The sequence below is a fragment of the Gopherus flavomarginatus genome, chromosome 1 (genome assembly GCF_025201925.1).
Source record: "Gopherus flavomarginatus isolate rGopFla2 chromosome 1, rGopFla2.mat.asm, whole genome shotgun sequence".
In the NCBI taxonomy this organism is placed as follows: Eukaryota; Metazoa; Chordata; order Testudines; family Testudinidae; genus Gopherus; species Gopherus flavomarginatus.
In genome coordinates this window covers 87,210,526-87,227,564 of record NC_066617.1, presented here as the reverse complement: position 1 = coordinate 87,227,564, position 17,039 = coordinate 87,210,526, and the positions used below count along the sequence as shown (strand labels likewise).

Here is a 17,039-nt window from a genome sequence, read left to right as displayed (position 1 = left end):
GGCCCCAGGGGGTTTCTGGGGCAAGCTTGGCCATTGCACTATGTCATGGTTGGGTGCGGCCTCACTGCCGAGTCCCTGTCCCAGGGTGTGGTGGGGGGGAGGGAGGCTGCAGGATAATCTCCCACCTCCATGCAACCAATGGCCTGTGCTCCCCACTGCCATGTTGGAGCCTTCACATTTATTTATTGACAAATAAAATTTGCAGAATTTTAAAAAAATTTGTGCGCAGAACCCTTCAGGAATATGGGGTGCTGTGCAGCTGTGATGGTGGGACTGTCAGGAAGGTGGTGGGCAGTGGGGAGGTCTATGGGTGGGGAGTGCTGGGTGAGCGGTGTGGTGTGCAGGGTGCTGTACAGTTGTGGTGGGAGGCCAGCGGAGGAGGTCTCTGGGAGGGGTGGGGGCTGGGCATAGAGATCTGTGGTGGAGGTCTCTGGGTGAGGGTGCGCTGGGCATAAGGGTGGGGCACTGGGCAGGGGGGTGGTGCAGGCCCATCCTCAAGGGGAAGGGGCATGCTCACAGCATAGGGCTGGGCAGGCCGGTGTGCGTCTGGCAGTTGCAGGTTTGCAAACAGTCCCCTCCTGCTGGGCTATGCGGAGCAGGGCTGCTCCTGCTGCACTTTGCCTCATTGCCCCCAGCCTGTCCTTCACTCTGGAGACTGACCATCCCACCCCCCTGCACCTTGCCCCATGGGGGCCCACAAATATGTTTGGTGATGGGCCCACAAAAAGTTAATCTGACCTTGACTGGTGGTATTCCCACTCTTCTCCTCACCCCGCCCCGAATACTTTTTACATCTCATCAAATCTATTTATCTTTGTTTCTCCCCACTCTCCATAGGATCTGTGCACCTTCCTGAGAGGAGGGAAGTGCTATTATCTCTTTTTTACAGAAGGTTTAACAGAGGAATTAAGTGATTTATCAGGACTATGCAGAATGTCTGACGGTCTTTGAGTAGGTACCCCATCTCCCAAGTGCCAATCCAGTGCCTTAGCCACAAAACTAAACTAACCTCCTCCATGACTATGAATCATGTAGGAAAATAGCCAATAGTTCTGTTAATACCTTTGTCTTTACCACCTAACAGTAAGAGATTGCATGTTTCAGGCCAGAAAGAGTAGAACTAGGAAGCTGGCAAATAAAAATATATAATTTCTTTAAAATTCTCATAACAGATTTAAGGAAACATTTTATTAGCTATAGCATACGGGACATGTCTAAAACAATTTTCAGCTGATCATCTTGAAGTGCTTTGAAAATACCAACAAGCTAAACCTCATAACAATGTAAGATATTATTATCCCAATTTTACAGACAGAGAAACCAAGGCAGAGAAATGTAGTGCTGATTCAACAAAGCACTTAAGCACATGCTTAACGTTAAGTCAACAAGAACTATTCATGTGCTTACATGCTGTGTTGGACTGGGGCCCATGGACACAAGTCAGTGGCAGTGCTACCCATCCCGATCACCCAAACAACAGTAAATGAGTCTTTGACCCCATCCATGCTGGATTTTTAACCATGTCCACAGTCAAAGTGGGGTCCCAGCATTCCAAGTTTTAACATGCTTTGTCCAACCATTGTGGATAATTCCATACTATTTTAAACCCACATTAAAAAACTATACTTCCAGAGTTCCACATTGGCCAGCCAAACCATGTCAGAAATCATTTTAGCAGGAACTGTTTAAACTCCTTACAATTCCATTCTATATGAGCTTAAAGTTTATTCTTCTAAGCACTACAAGTATTTAAACATATATAATGCCATATAATTTAAATAGGATAATTCTATTCTTCATTGTTCTTAATACTCTTTTAATGAGCTAGGAAAACACTTTCCTCCTTAACAATTATTTCTTTTCCATTTGGCAAATGTAGGGTTTTTTCCTCTTTCTAGACTTTTAAATGGAACAGAAATTTATGTTTGTTGTTTAAAAAACACAGAACAAGGCCATTCATGTTTGCATAGAAGCAGCACTGGTGATGTCATTATAGTTAGCATCCTATTTTAAAGGTTTTCTGCTACTTAAGGCATGATGGGTGCTCTGTTCTCTGACTCCTGCAGTACAGACTCGGATATTAGGCATGGCTATTTGCTTGCTATCTTGTTTTCATATTCTGTGTTGCTACAATAAAAATAAAAAGGCACACTAATCTAGTCTGGAGCCCTTTTCTAGATTACACACAAGGTTTGGCAATAGGATTATCAAGCAGAGGCAACCACTTGAAACCAAACAACATAATGGGCATCGATAAAGTACATTAGTCACAAACTATTTACTATGAGAAAAAACAATTAGAGAAAGAATAAGAACTTGTAACTATTCTTCTAATATCAAACTGTATGATGCTGAACATACTTGAGGGTCCAATGCATGTAACTGTAAAGATTATTCAGATGATAAACTAATAAGTAGCAAATGTACTACTAATCTACAATAAGAAAAAATATTACTATGATGGGTCAGAGCAATGAGGTATTTTTCAACACTGTTTAATACTGCAGATATACACTGCGATTATAGCTCATACTACTCATGCCCACCCATAATATATGCTTTTTATTCTCAATAAATGGTGAAAGTTATTGAGAAATTTCTGCAGCCAAAGAGAAAGCATAAAATGCTGTCTAGACCAGATCCAACAAAAAAGTGACTTTTTTTTAAATGGAATATGATAAGAGAATGTTAAATGTTCACAATTTAGCACTCAACAAAATAAAAACAAGAAATACCAAATTTAAAGTTGCACACTCATGCTAAAATCTACTTCCTGGCATGTATACATTATGATACAGAACTTGATTCTGATCTTACTTACTCAGGTGTAAATCAGGGATAATACCACTGAACCAATGCACTTTCACCAGTGTAAGTCAAAGAATCATTCAAAAATCTTTAATCACATAATGGTTCTCAAACACCACCATATAGCCCCCCTATCAACCTCCCCGCTGCACTCTTTGCCCACCAGCTGGCCCCACCGATCAGCGCCTCCCTCTCCTTCCCAGCACCTACTGCCAATCAGCTGTTTTTCAGCATCTGAACTCGGCGCTGGGGAGAGGACTGAGGGCACAGTGCTGGGGAGGGGGTGGAACTAGGTGGGAAGAGGTGGAGAGGGGGTAGGGTCTTGGGGAGGGGAAGGAGTGGAACGGAGGCAGAACCTGAGCAGAGTGGGGGGGGGGGACACCCCCAAGCAGATAGAAACATGGCACCTATGTCCCAGGCCCCACACACCCCTAGGGATGGCCCTGCTCTCCCCACCCACCAGGTTAGCCCTTCACCTCCTCCCAGGGCAATGAGTGCCACACTTTTGTGAAACACTGCCTTACACAATGCAAAGGGAAAGTGTCAATGTAGAAAAATGTACCCAACTTCTATTGCCTTTGGATCAGGCCTATGCCAAAGGTGCACAGCAAATGAGAAAAACGTTTTTTCTTTGCCTCGTTGATTACTCCACTTCTAAGACGTGCAGCGAATGAGGAGCTTCACTGAGTGCCTTCAATGAATATCCACCACTGTGTGGCTAAATCAGCTGGGTGCACACCTGTTGTATAGCCTTCCTTAGCTATCCACCTTCACAAGCATAGAGACAAAATCTTGTGCAAAAACTTACCTGCACAGAATACTTTTCTTTCAGTGAATCATAACGTGGTCAAATCAAGGCCAGTTTCCAGCCAAACGCTCAAAGGCTCTGAAGTGAGGACTAATTCCTCGCTAACTTCATACAATTTTGGCACTACAATTGTTAAATTTTTTTTGCCAGAGTCTTTTTATGATGAGGGAAGTGCATTTCATTCACTCTCATTGTACTTAAAAGTATTTGAATAATTTCATACAAACATTTAAAAAAAATAATTTTCAACAAAGCTGAGCCCTACACAATTTCAGAGTAGAAGTAGAAAGTTTTGGAAATATACTGATAAGTGTCAGGACACTAAGAGTTACAATACAAATTTGTACAATTTTAACAACATCCCTCAGCTCCTTCTCCTGCTTGCTGTAATTGAGCAATGGACAGGCGGTTTGGGAGGCTCTTCCTAGATATTTAAGATAGAGGGCCTGAGTCCCATTCACGCCAAGGCCTACTTTACACTGCTCTGGGAGCATAAAGAGTACTTAAAGTTGACGTAAAACTTACGTTGATACCCCCTACACTATCAAAGTGGGGGAAAAGCTGCCATAGTGTAAATGAGACTCAAACCCAAAATCAAGTTTGCATCATTCCTAAAACTAAACACTAACTTACATTTGGTCTCACTGAGACCTGCTGCATTCTTAGCTGTTCTTGTGTCACTCTATCATATTTTCATGCTTCCATAGAGGCTGTTGGAGTCTACTTGTGATGCCACAGGTAGTTTATCAAGCAGTAAGCAACAAAAGTTAACAAATATCCATCCATTAGAACAAAAAACAGAATAAAACTCTTATAAACAAAAAAAACCAGAAAACATACACATAACATATATTTGGTTTATAGACCTGTTCTTCAGCTAGTTAATACCATTCCTAAGCTTACAGCACAGTCCTTTTGTGGCCAGGAGGTCTAGTGTCTCCTTCCTTGGGAGTCTGTGGAAAATTCTTCACTGGAGGTTTTCATAGGAGGCTGGATAGCCATCTCTCTTGGATGGTTCGGACACAACAAATCTTGCATCTTGGCAGGGAGTTAGGCTCTTCTAACCTTATGATTCTTCCCTGCCTGGGCCCTCTAGATTCTGCTCCTCCTGAATCAACGCTCATCTTTATCCCGCTCTGTTGGGCTGCCTACCAGCACCTAGGAACCTAGCCTAGCCTCTGCTCATCTCACAAGATCTCTATTACTTCCTCCCACTCAGTGGCTCTCAAGAAATATGGTCTGTGGCCAACCATGGACACCATGCCTCACCTCTACCTGACACAGCCTCTCTCATCCCAAATGATGGAATTATTGGTGATCTCAACAGTCAGGAAAGTGCAGCTCCTTGGCTGCTAACATCAAAGCCAACTTCAAAACCACAGTGATAGTTCTGGTCTTACCTACAGGATCCTCTGCCATCATTTCCTTACGTTTTCTCTCCAAGTTGTCTCTCACCCATGGAAACTCCTGTAAGGAATCTAAGAAAGTCTGAAAGGCCTTGGGTCCTCTGGTAGGAAGGATATCTAGAAGCATCATGGTTTTTCTGTGACTGGTGGCTTGGGACTTTATTTCCTGAAGGTGGTTTTCTGTTAGAATGCCTTCCTGGTACAGATACTGAATGATGAGCCCCTCCACCAGCACCTCTGAGCAGAGCATCAGCCGCAGGGAACGCAGAACCTGCTTGTCTCTGGCATCCATCTGTCATGAGGCATGTGAGAGAAGAAGCAGGACACATGAGATATTAAATTGCTTCAGTTTTTAGCATCAAAGAAAGCTATTTTACTGTTCAATGTATTTAAAAAGAAAACCACACTATGATCAGCCAAAGTGGGAACCCTACATCACTGCTCAGACACCCTTTTTTCTGCTGGTATTTCCTATATTGCCTCAGCTGGGAGTTGATTTCTTACTTCTCAAATTTGCACCTGGGGCCATGAATTTGGGACCTGATCCTTCTCCCACTGAAGTCAATGTGTTTGCCATAGCCATAGATGGGAGCAGAACTGAAGCACCAAGGCAACAATCCTTGGAACAGGGGTGCAGTTGGAGTAACTGGTAGGCTTGGGCCTTGAGATTAAAATAGCATGTTTCTGAGTCAATCGCTTTTTTTTTTTTGCGGGAAGTGAAAAACTGAGAATTAGGGCAGGACAGACTTAGTGTGAAAGGACTTAAAAGGAAAGAACTGAAGATCTTTTATGTCTCTGAAACAGCTCAGCTTGTATTAAAAACAATAGAATTAGTTGTCTTTAATTACTTGGATTTACACACAATACAAGACATCTATTAGAAACACTCCTGGTGCCCCATAAACACAAAAGATTTCAGTGATTAACGTGGTAGTTCCTACACGAACACAGTTTTTGCATGGAGTCTACCATTTCCTGAGAGAAGAAAAAGCTAGTCCTGCTCTCGATTCCTCTCTTCTCAACCTCAGTTGAACTCTTCTTGCCACACACCCATCTTCCCAGCATATAACATTCCACAACTCCCCTCCCACATGGCTTCCTTCCAGAAAGCCAAGGCCACTCAGGCTGTTTGTAAGAGATTAGAGGAGCCAAGATTGCACTGGTGAGCAGTCCTGATCCTTGCCAAGAGCTGCTGTGGGGTAGGGAGGGAAGGGGGAAAGTGGAGTGAGGTGTGTACTTATCTTAAATATTTACAAAGGACCAACAACTCCTTTGTGTTTTTAAATGATGCTTAAATACCAGTGCCTTTCAGGGTTTTCAGGCTGGGTAGAGAGCTCCCGAAGTCTAGATATTTGGAGGAGGGGCAACGGACAGGGAACCAAGCAGAAGACCTGGAGACTTACCATGATCCATTCCTGACGTGAGATCAGCCTGGGAGGAGAGTTTAAAGATAGAGCACAGCTAAAAGCAGAGAAGAGCTTCCTCTTCAATCCCTCTCTCACTAATTTCCCCCCTCCTGACTGTTGTAGTGAGAGCTCCCCCTCCTGTTCCAATTTACTATAACTACTGTCTGGAAGGGATCCAAGATCAAGCTAGAGGAGGCTTTTTTATAAAAAAAAATATATATATACACAAACAAACAGTGATGGTGGAGGGGAAGAGAGAAATGAAACACCACATCATTGCTATCACAAAAAAACGCTGTCCACCAAGCAAAAAGGCCAAAGTTACAGTAAAGGCAAAATTTTCCCAAGCATTTCTAAATATTTGTGATTTTCAATTTTAGGACCAGACTTTAAGAAACATTCACTAACTCAGAGGTACTTGCACAGTCCCTGACTTGCACACAGGTCAGTAGTCCCCAGTGTGGTGCCTGCTGGGGACAGAGAACTCTGGGACTGCAGGCACCGGTGTTCTCTGTACCCAGCAGGTGCGGGGCCCGCCTAGTGCCCAGCAGAGGAGAGAAGCTGAGGCCCCACACCTGCTGGGGACAGAGGACTCCACGGCTGCAGGCGCTGGTGTTCTCTGTCCTTGCGCCTTCTCTCCAGCTTCTCTCCGCACTGTCCAGAACTGCCACCAAAAAAAAGCTCCGACTCTGCCATCCCCCGTCCCAAGAATGGACGGAATGCTGCCCCGTAGCATGTCCTGCCCCAGGCACATGCTTGCTCCACTGGTGCCTGGAGCCAGCCCTGTATGTGAGTATTCTTCCACTGCACTGATACTGCTGTTTTCTTGTGCTTTGCAATTTATTATTTTTTTAACATTTTGCCTCAAAATGAGTGGTTCAAATAAAAGACAACATACGTATTATTTCCACACAGAGTGGGAAGAATCCTATTGTTTTATTGAAAATAAAGGGAAATGTGTTTGCTTATTGTGCGCGGGTGCTGTTGCAGTGCCGAAAAAACAATGTCAAATGCGATTTTCAAACTAATCATGGCTCTTTTGACATTAGCCATCCACTTAAATCTGAGTTGAGAAAGAAGAAAATTAATCAACTCAAATCAAACCCATCTGCCCAGCAATCTGTTTTCACTAGACAAGTGGTAAAGTCTAAAAGTGCTACTATTGCTTCCTTTAAAATTGCTCATCTGGTCGCAAAGAAGAAAAAACCCTTGCAAGATGGTGAATTGTTGAAGGAAGCATTTTTGATGGGTGCTGATTGCCTGTTTCAAGGATTTCCTAACAAGGGTGAGATTTTGTCGGCAACACAAGACTTGCAGTTATCAGACAACACAGTTACGAGGAGGATACATGCAATTGCAAGCGACATGCAAACTCAGCTAAAGGATGACTTGGAAATGTGTGACTGGTTTTCACTGCAATTTGATGAGTTGACAGATATATCGGATACAATGCAGTTGGCAGTTACGGTGAGGATGGTATTTAGTGACTTCACCATAAAAGAAGAGTTACTAAAAGTATTGCCTATGAAAGGGTGAACAACGGGTGAGGACATCTATAATTTATTCAAATCATACGCAACATCAATTAGTATGCCACTACACAAGCTGTCTGCTATCACCACTGATGGGGCACCAGCAATGATGGGCAGCACCAATGGATTAATTGCACTCTGTAAGAAGAATGAATCCTTTCTGAACTTTATGTCTTATCATTGTATTATCCACCAAGAAGCTGTGTGCGCCAAAGTTCTCTCTTTTCAATACATTGTGAATGTTATTAAAATAATTAACTCTATTCGAGCGAAACCTTCGCAACACCGACTTTTTAAGGCCCTATTGGAAGATGATTATGATAAACAATCTGATCTTATCTTGCACACAGAAGTATGATGGCTGAGCAAAGGTAAAGTTCTTGCATATTTTTTAAGTCTAATAGAAGAGATCAAAGAATTTCTGAAGTCCACAAATCAGAACTTCGAGCAACTAGAAGACTCCAGCTGGTTAACAGACTTGGCTTTTCTTGCCGACATCACTGACAAATTGAACATTTTAAATCTTGAGCTCCAGGGAAAAGACAAACATGAGGCTCAAATGATAGGTTCTGTAAAACCATTCAAAGCAAAACTGATCTTGTGGATGTCACATATGAAGACGAAGTCTCCTGTACATTTCCCAAGTATAAAGAAAAATGGTATGTGACAGTGATTTTAACCCATCACCATTTGTTATCCACATTCCAGCACTTCTGGAACAATATGAAAAGAGATTTCAACAGTTCATCATCATTGAGCCTGTAGTTGCCTTTCTTGTGAATCTTTTTACTTGCCAAATAGAGGTAACAGAAATGGCTACATTAATTGCGAGTCTCATTCAAGTAAGAACAGAAGACATAGAACTGGAGATTTTGGAACTTCAAAAAGATATTATTCTAAAACCCTGTGCAACAGATAAAAACTTTTGGAATCTGGTTGACCGAAAAAAGTTTCCTGCCTTAAAAAACATAGCATACAAAATAAATTCTTATTTCAGTTCCACTTATCTATGCAAAGGTCTGTTTTCAACAACGAACATCATAAAATCAAAAAATAGAACTCGGCTTACAGATGCCCATCTTGACAGTTGCTTACGAACAGAAATATCATCCTACTCTCCCAACTACGAAAAATTGGTTGAAGAAATGCAGTGCCAAAAATCACACTGACTTTATTAGAAAAACCATGTGAATTATTATACCTATTTTCCATTAAGTGCTGATGAGTTCGTATGATTAACTTGTGTTTAACTTTTTTTCCATATTTTTTTGTATTGTTACTTGTATCTGGATTTAAATAAACAAAGAATATTTGTTAATTAACCATAATTGGCTATGTTAAAGTAAGAATAACAAATATATTTGGACCAGCAGTTCAATAATGTTTTACTTTTTAAAAATAAATAAGATGAAAACCGTTTATTATATTTATTTTGTAAAAACTCCTTCATTTTCCTTACAGGTAGATAAAAAAGAGCAAATTCACCAGGTAAGGTGAAAGAATAATTGCAGAATAATTTAATTAACACCTTTTACATGTAAAATTACCTTTTTTAGGTTATGGATTCACATATTATGTAATATTAAATATGATGTTTTTTGTATTATTTAATGTACAAATACAAAACAAGCCTGAAAAAATTGTTGGCGCCTGCTACACTCTTCTGAAAACATTAATGTGCTATTGGCCTGAAAAATGTTGGGGAACCACTGACATAGGTATTGCTATAGACACAGGGGAAAATCACTGTTTGCATGCAGACATTGATGTAGAAGCACACCAGAAGTGAAAGCTGAAAATCTGGCTCTGAATAGCTTCCTCATACCCATTTATTTAACCTTTGAAAGAAACACTCTAGCTTTTCTCCAGATTTAATAGCTATTATATTAATTGGTTTCTCTGTGAGTCAATAATCATTTGGATTGGATCCCTATGACTCCTGGCATGTTTCAAAAGGGAAGTTACTGCCTGGTTAGGCAGGAATGGTGTGAGCCATTAACTCCAAACGGCCTGATTATTATCCTGTCAGGTCTGGACGGTTTTTCCCCTGCTTTTTCAGTTGGAAAGTGCTCCATAAACTATATAGATTTAGAAACAGGTGCATCCATGACAATACAGAACAAACAGATTGGCTATTGCCATTCATACTTACTGGCACTGCAGGTCTAGTATTTTCTGTAGCTCATCTAATCCAGCAGGTTAAGATTTAGGGTTCCTCCCTCTCCTTATTATTCCTCTTGCATAAAGTGATCATGTCATAAAGCTGTAGGGAGACATTTGTCATTTCATTGAATCGATATATGCTGCTACTGTCTCACATAGTGTGTAGATACACATAACACCAGAATGCCCCCTGAAATTCACTGAGAACTTTATAGCTTTCCCGCAGGAGGTGGAACTGTCTGAGGGATTCTGGGGTGGCTAGTAGTTTAAACCCTAGTAACAGAGGAATCCGCCAACAAATTACACCTACTATATATCAGACTTTGAGTTTGGCTGGTTTTTCATCCCCGTGTGTCAAAAACAGACCGGGCAAAACTCTAAGCTACGGCAGCAGGGTAGGAGTGGATCTAATCCCCGGGGGTGTGCAACGCAGGGGCGTTGTAGCCTCCCATGTTAACCCGAGATCCGGATCAGCAGCAGCAGCATAAAACACGACAGCATTGCGGGGTGTCTCCTCCTCAAAGCCACCATACCATTATAAACTGAGCCGGTAGCAGGATCTGTCAGTGCTGCGGAAGCTGCTGCTGCTGCTGCTGCTGGGGTGTGGGGGGCGAGAACAGACTACCATGGCTGGACCTGTCTTGCTGTGCGTGTGAATGTACGTGCCTGGATTGATCTTCCAAAGCCAGTGGCGCTTGGGGCAGGAGGAAAGGTGCAGGGATCATAAAGACACGGCTAAACAAGAGGCTGGAGGAAAGCAGCCTGCAAAGCCAGCCCCCAACGGAGAGGCAGCAAGACTCCCAGCCTGGGCACGGGGAAGGCACTGAAGTATACTTACAGCCGGAAACCCGGGGATTACATACGCTCCCGGCCCTGGGCTGGAGGCACCATCTTTGTTGAAGGCAAAAGGGCTGAACAGGAAATGCCCTGCCCCCATCCTTCCTAAGGGGACAAGTCCTCCGGGGGAAATGCAGTCGCCATGTTTGTTAAGGTCAAATGTTTTGGCATAGAAAGCGCAGCAGCCGTCAGTGTTGTGGAGACAGGCACTCCCAAGTGTTAGACTAGCAGAGAGCACTTACGTGGGAAATGCCATGTAATTGTAACATGAGAACAGTGTAATCAATACCCCGAGACAATGTTCTTTGTCTAGAGCGGTGTTGCAGCCCTGGGAGCCCAGACAAAGGCAAAATCTTTGATTGGACCCACCTCTGTTAGAAAGAGAGAGAGAAGCTTTTCTAGCTACACAGAGCACGTCTGCAGGTCGGAGGTGACATTGGTCTTTGTCCTTAACAGCCAGCTTGATTGTTACAGTGCTCATATATCCATCCATGAAACAAATTACTATTTAAAATGCTCAAAAGTCAGAACTGTGAGAGTTCAGGCTGAACATGTATCACTGACTTTGCCCCATTGTGCATAACACTGCTCTACAGCCAAAATCCTTCTGAAATAAATGTAGTCCAACTTTACTAATTCTGCGTCACTGAGAACGAAAATGATGCTTAAAATCGCTGACTGGCTCTAGTTTTCAAGATATGCTATTGGGTCAGTATATACGACCCTTGACTTGGGAATGGCGGAGGATAAGTGAGTTATAAAGGGAAGGGATCTCAATTTAAACCAGAAATGAGTAAAATACATCTTTGACTGGATCTATGAATAAATCTATGACTGGGTTTGGACAGTACTTGCTTTTTAGGCAAAACAACGAATGATGCAATCTGAAGCTGGTATTGCGTCATACATGATATGAATTGCATCATGTTATTCCTAGAAGTAATGGATGATGCAATCATAACGAAGCTTACATCACTCTGCTGAACAAATTGCCCTATATCTGCTCTAGAAATCATACAGTGTGGTGCTCTCTTATTTGTCAGTGTTTGATTTTGCAAAGGGACACATTTCTGTGTAGCCAAAGTGAGCAGAGATGCCTCGTACTTGTGTGAACAGTGTAGATAACTTCTGCTATGTTTGTGGTGAAGTGACTTTTGCATCACAAAAGCGCAGTATAACCACTCTGGTTAAGAAAGCCTATCACCTTTATTTTGGCTGTAAAATTGGAGATCAGGACAAGAGGTGGGCCCCACACATATGCTGCAACACTTGTGCAACAAATCTTCGCCAGTGGTTGAACAGAAAAAGGAAATCTATGCCTTTTGCAGTGCCAATGATTTGGAGAAAGCCAACAGATCATACCAGCAATTGTTACTTCTGCATGGTACCACCAGTTGGGAAAGGTGTGTCAAAGAAGAAAAAGTGGACTGTGCATTATCCAAACATTCCATCAGCTATACGCCCAGTACCCCACGGAGAAGGACTGCCAGTTCCTGATGCACCAGAATCATTCTCACTTGAGTCAGACGAGGAAGAGGAAGAGGATGAAACTTCTGCTCCTGAACCATCAATGTCACAGGACCCACATTTTCTCCCATCCTCCTCCTCTGAACCACACCTCATAACACAAGGTGAACTGAATGACCTTGTCAGGGATTTGGAACTACCCAAGAGTAAGGCAGAGCTGTTGGGCTGCAGACTACAGCAGTGGAATCTCCTGGCAGGCTATCAGGGCAAATGGAGCCCATCAATGCTTGTAGACTGTTGCTGGACAGGGACAAGAGATGCTCCATTTAATGAATACAAGAGACAAGCCAAGAAGCGCCGAGTAGACACTGAATAGGACTAAACTATGTACATACTAGTTTTTTGCCTTTTGTTTCATAATAAATTTTATTTATATAACCCTTTTGCTGATTTTTAAAGTGTTACATAAACAGGACAGGTGAAATATTATCATGTAAAGCAACCATAAACACATGAAAAGACCTAGGTTTACAATTTATGATTAAAACTCTACTATCTACACAATATACATAGACAAATGTAAAAACTTAAATATCTTAGAAACAGTAGCCAATCAGTTGTTTTAATATTTTAATTCAGCACATCAAAATAAATAAATAGCACATTTTATCTCTGATGCAGACGACTTCTCAAAAATTGTAGACCAATGTAATCAATTAAAGTACAGTCATTTAATTTTAATCTATAGCAAACTGTAATATCTATAGAAGTATAATTATAATATAAAAAATCTATTGGATGGAAACAGTTTGGCTCAATGTTTAGATTTTGCCCAAATGAAGAAAACCTACCTTTATTACAAATGTTGCTATATTGTTTATTTACAATGGAAATTGTTTTTTTAAACAAACATCTTTCTACAGTGATTACAACTCAAATAATGCAGTACTGAAAATATACAAATTAAAACAGACTGTAAACAAAGGATAAACTGACTTGATTGTCCAAACTGAGCGAAATTCAAAAAAGTGAACAACATAAGTGAAAAGTAGATTGGTTTTTTTTAATTATTTGCCAGTTTTAAAAATCTAAGGAGTCATTATTAGTAATACAGGCTCTAATTCTGCGGGGGACACACATGCTTAACTTTACTCACTGTGAGTAGTCCCATTGACTACAATGAAGCTATTCATTCAGGGCATGTAGTTAAGCACTTGTCTTTGCAGGATCTGGGCCATCGGTGAGCCTGCACTTGCACATGTACAGCAGAGCCCCCTTCTGCATTGTAGGATGGAGTCCATAGGCAAGACAAAATGTTTCCTCACAACATGACTTTTAACTCAAAGTGCCCCTTTTAAACTGAGATAAACAGAACTAAGGCTCCCTATTCCAGAGTTAGTTTGGTATTACTAAATTTACAAATTGACTATAATGAGAATTCATATTTATGGACAAACTCACTTTGGGGTGTTCAGGATTTTGGTTTTTTTTTTTTTTAATAACTGCAATGTTCTTTCACAACTGTTTTTGTGAGTGGAAATGAATTTAGCAACCTTGTCTTAAAATAAAACAAACACAAACAAAAAACAAGCACCAAAAATGCTGGGAATTTCCTTATTTTAAAAAAAAAAAAAGATTTTAATGAATGATAGTAGTTTCCCAAGTAATGGGAAGAGTGGCTGTGGCACTGAAATGATTATGCACACAGGAGAATGGGAATGGTGTCTGCATTCTAGTACTAAAAACTTTCTGACAGGGTTACATCTGAAAGGGAAGAAGAGGGAAGTGATGCATAAATGTGGCCTGATTGCATCTCCAAGTCTGAATGAGAGGATGGGGTAATGCCTGTTCTCTGCCATTCTTTATATTCCTTTAGGACTCTGATTGGCTAAAAAGAGGCTGGCTTTCTCTGTCTGTCGGTCTCCCTCAACCCAACCCATTCAGTCTCTGTTGGCTGCTATGCCTCCAAAACTTCTCAAGGTCTACAGTGTCCAGGACTTTCCCTTCTGGATTCCAATGATTCACAGCTGCTGTCAGCCACAGTAGTCTGTCCTCACAGCACTATTGCCCATATGCTAGTGTGATATTCATATATTATTATGTATATTACATTAGCATCCAAAGTGTAGTAGGTGTTGTATAAGCACTTAGGGAGACAACAATCTAAGAACCAGAATCTGCTAAGTCTTCAGTAGGATTCAGCAGGATTCCAATCCTGTCTTAAAGAGACAGAGACAGAGTTTAGTTTCCACAAGTATGTCAGGAACAGCATTTTACAAAAGTGGGAACAGCATTGAGATACCCTCAGTCACCCCTTTCTCTATCCCCAGGTGGTTAGTTGTGCAACTGCTCCCCTCTGAGATATCAGTTACATGGCTCCCTTTCAAAACCTGAGCCACTGGTTGGGTGCCTAAGTCCACAGATGCTGGAACAGCTGTTCTGTCCAGGACAACTCCCCCATGTAATCAGTGAGGAGACATTCCTGTACTCCCACCAATTCTCTCTCAGCTTTCTTCTCTGGGCCCCCATCTAAGACACACACTTTTGTGTTCTCTAAAGTGGGATCTATCCCCTGTTCAGCTGTGAAGGGCTCACAGCTAACAGCCGGAACAGTTTTCACTGGCAAGCAGTATACCCTCCTCCCTCTCTTGAGCTGGGTTACAGAATCAATGGATCCCTCACCCACCTCAGTGGTCTCTGTGATTCCATCACCCTTCATTCGTCTTCCCTAGGGGCAGGTCTTCACTACCCACTGGATCGGCAGGTAGGGATCGATCGATCAGGGATCAATTTATCACATCTCATCTACACGCAGATAAAATCGATCCCCGAACGTACTTCCCGTCAACTCCAGAACTCCAGCTCACAAGAGGCAGAAACGGAGTCGATGAGGGAGAAGCAGCGGTCGACTCAACACCGTCCTCATGGCCAGGTAAGTCGACCGAGGATACGCCCCCTTCAGCTATGCTATTCACGTAGCTGAAGTCAGCGTATCTTAGGTCGACACCCCCTCTCTCCCCGCCCGTGTTTACCAGGGCTAAGACACATTTCTCTATGCACCCTAGAGTGAGGTCTGTCTCCTGCTAACCTGCTGGCAGCCAGCAACCTGAACAGTTTTCTCACTGAGGGTACGTCCACACTACAGCTTAAAATCGATATTAGTAAAATCGATTTTATAAAACAGGGTTTATAAAATCGATTTTACGCATCCACACTAGGGCACATTACTTCAGTGGTGTGCGTCCATGGTCCCAGACTACCATCGATTTCTGGAGCGGTGCACTCTGGGTAGCTCAGTAAAAGAATGGGACCAATAACTTCGATTTCCATCCACACTAACCCTAAATCGATTTAGTAATATCGATTTTAGGGTTACTCCTTTCGTTTAGCTGGAGTACAGAAATCAATTAAAAAACCCCTTAAAATAGATTTTAAGTGCCTTTTAGTGTGGACAGTTACAGCGTTAAATCTATTTAACAATGTTTAAATCGATTTAACGTTGTAGTGTGGACCTGGCCTGACAGGCAACACACTCCCCTCCCCCCGGAAAAGATGCTGCCTTTAGCTACAGGGCAGCAGGAGCTGGTCTCAACCACACCCATCCCTGGAAGCATACAGTTTTCCACTGCTGCAGAGGAATTAAAGAGAGTCTCCCATTCCTCCAGTAGTTCCTAAGATTTTACCCTTTCCCTCTGGGGTTCCAGCATAAAATTTCATCTTGACAGCTCAAGCTACACGGAAGAAATCATTCCCCAGGAACAAGGCAATCAGGTTATCATTTACCACAGCCACAGCCAATACAGCTTCCATTTCCAAATCCTCAGTTTCTATGTGCACTTTAGCCAAAGGCACAAGGATTTTGTAACCTCCTACTATTATAAGTTCTGCCATCTGTCCTCGCAGTAAGTCACTTTCCTGTACAACATTCCTTCTAACCAGAGAAATTTCTGCCCGTGTCTTCCCACCCAAGGCATTCCTTGCCATTAATCCTGACAGCCTTCATGTGTTTCATGCCTGGCTGTGGAGAGGCTACTTTTACAAACCCGTATGATAAGTGGCAATTGCCCGAGGTGCCTCTTGTTCTGGGTAGCAGCATTCACATGAATTGCTTGCTGCTTGTTCCCTCTCAGCACAGGACATTTATTTCTCAGGCATTCAGTGGAATTACAGCGATAGCACTTTCTGGGTTCCTCTGTTTTTACAGGAGATTTGGGACAAGGACTAGAGGAATGGATTTGGGGAGGGGAGTGCCCCCCCATCTTCTTCCCAGGGGTAAAACGGGAACCCTGCTTTCCACCAGGTTTAAATCTCTCTGTCTGTGACTTGTTTGCAATAGATGCTTGAGTTTGCTCAAATTGATCAACTAAAAGTAGCCAGTTCATCAACAGTTTTCACCTTTTTATCCCATAAACACTGTTTCACATCATCACTACATATACTCAGGAAATGTTTCTGAGCAACAAGATCACACATTTCTTCAAACCTTATAACTCCTTTTCCCTTTACCCACTTTTCCATTAAATCTTTCATCTGGTTTACATATGCCACATTACTCATCCCAGCAACCCTCTTAAGGCTTCAAAATTATACTCTATATGTTACAGGTGTAATC

The 17,039-nt window shown here is 42.2% G+C and overlaps 2 protein-coding genes across 5 annotated transcripts in view; both read right to left on the bottom strand.

The window, feature by feature from the left end:
• CRADD (CASP2 and RIPK1 domain containing adaptor with death domain) overlaps nucleotides 1–11,059 on the bottom strand; it is a 100,953-nt gene extending 89,894 nt beyond the window's left edge. Inside the window, exons 1-4 of one of the 4 annotated variants that reach the window (XM_050935895.1) lie at nucleotides 10,962–11,059; nucleotides 10,113–10,223; nucleotides 6,426–6,453; nucleotides 5,017–5,314 (exon numbers count right to left, since the gene is read on the bottom strand). In XM_050935895.1, coding sequence (XP_050791852.1) covers nucleotides 5,017–5,314; nucleotides 6,426–6,428 — 301 coding nt within the window. In that variant the 5' untranslated portion in view covers nucleotides 6,429–6,453; nucleotides 10,113–10,223; nucleotides 10,962–11,059. Of the gene's footprint in view, nucleotides 1–5,016; nucleotides 5,315–6,425; nucleotides 6,454–10,112; nucleotides 10,224–10,656; nucleotides 10,752–10,961 lie in introns of those variants that run through there. The other 3 variants (XM_050935900.1, XM_050935902.1, XM_050935894.1) reach the window with 3 other exon arrangements.
• Nucleotides 1–17,039, bottom strand: part of SOCS2 (suppressor of cytokine signaling 2) — a 144,546-nt gene that overhangs the window by 101,517 nt on the left and 25,990 nt on the right. The gene's annotated exons all lie outside the window — the stretch shown is intronic.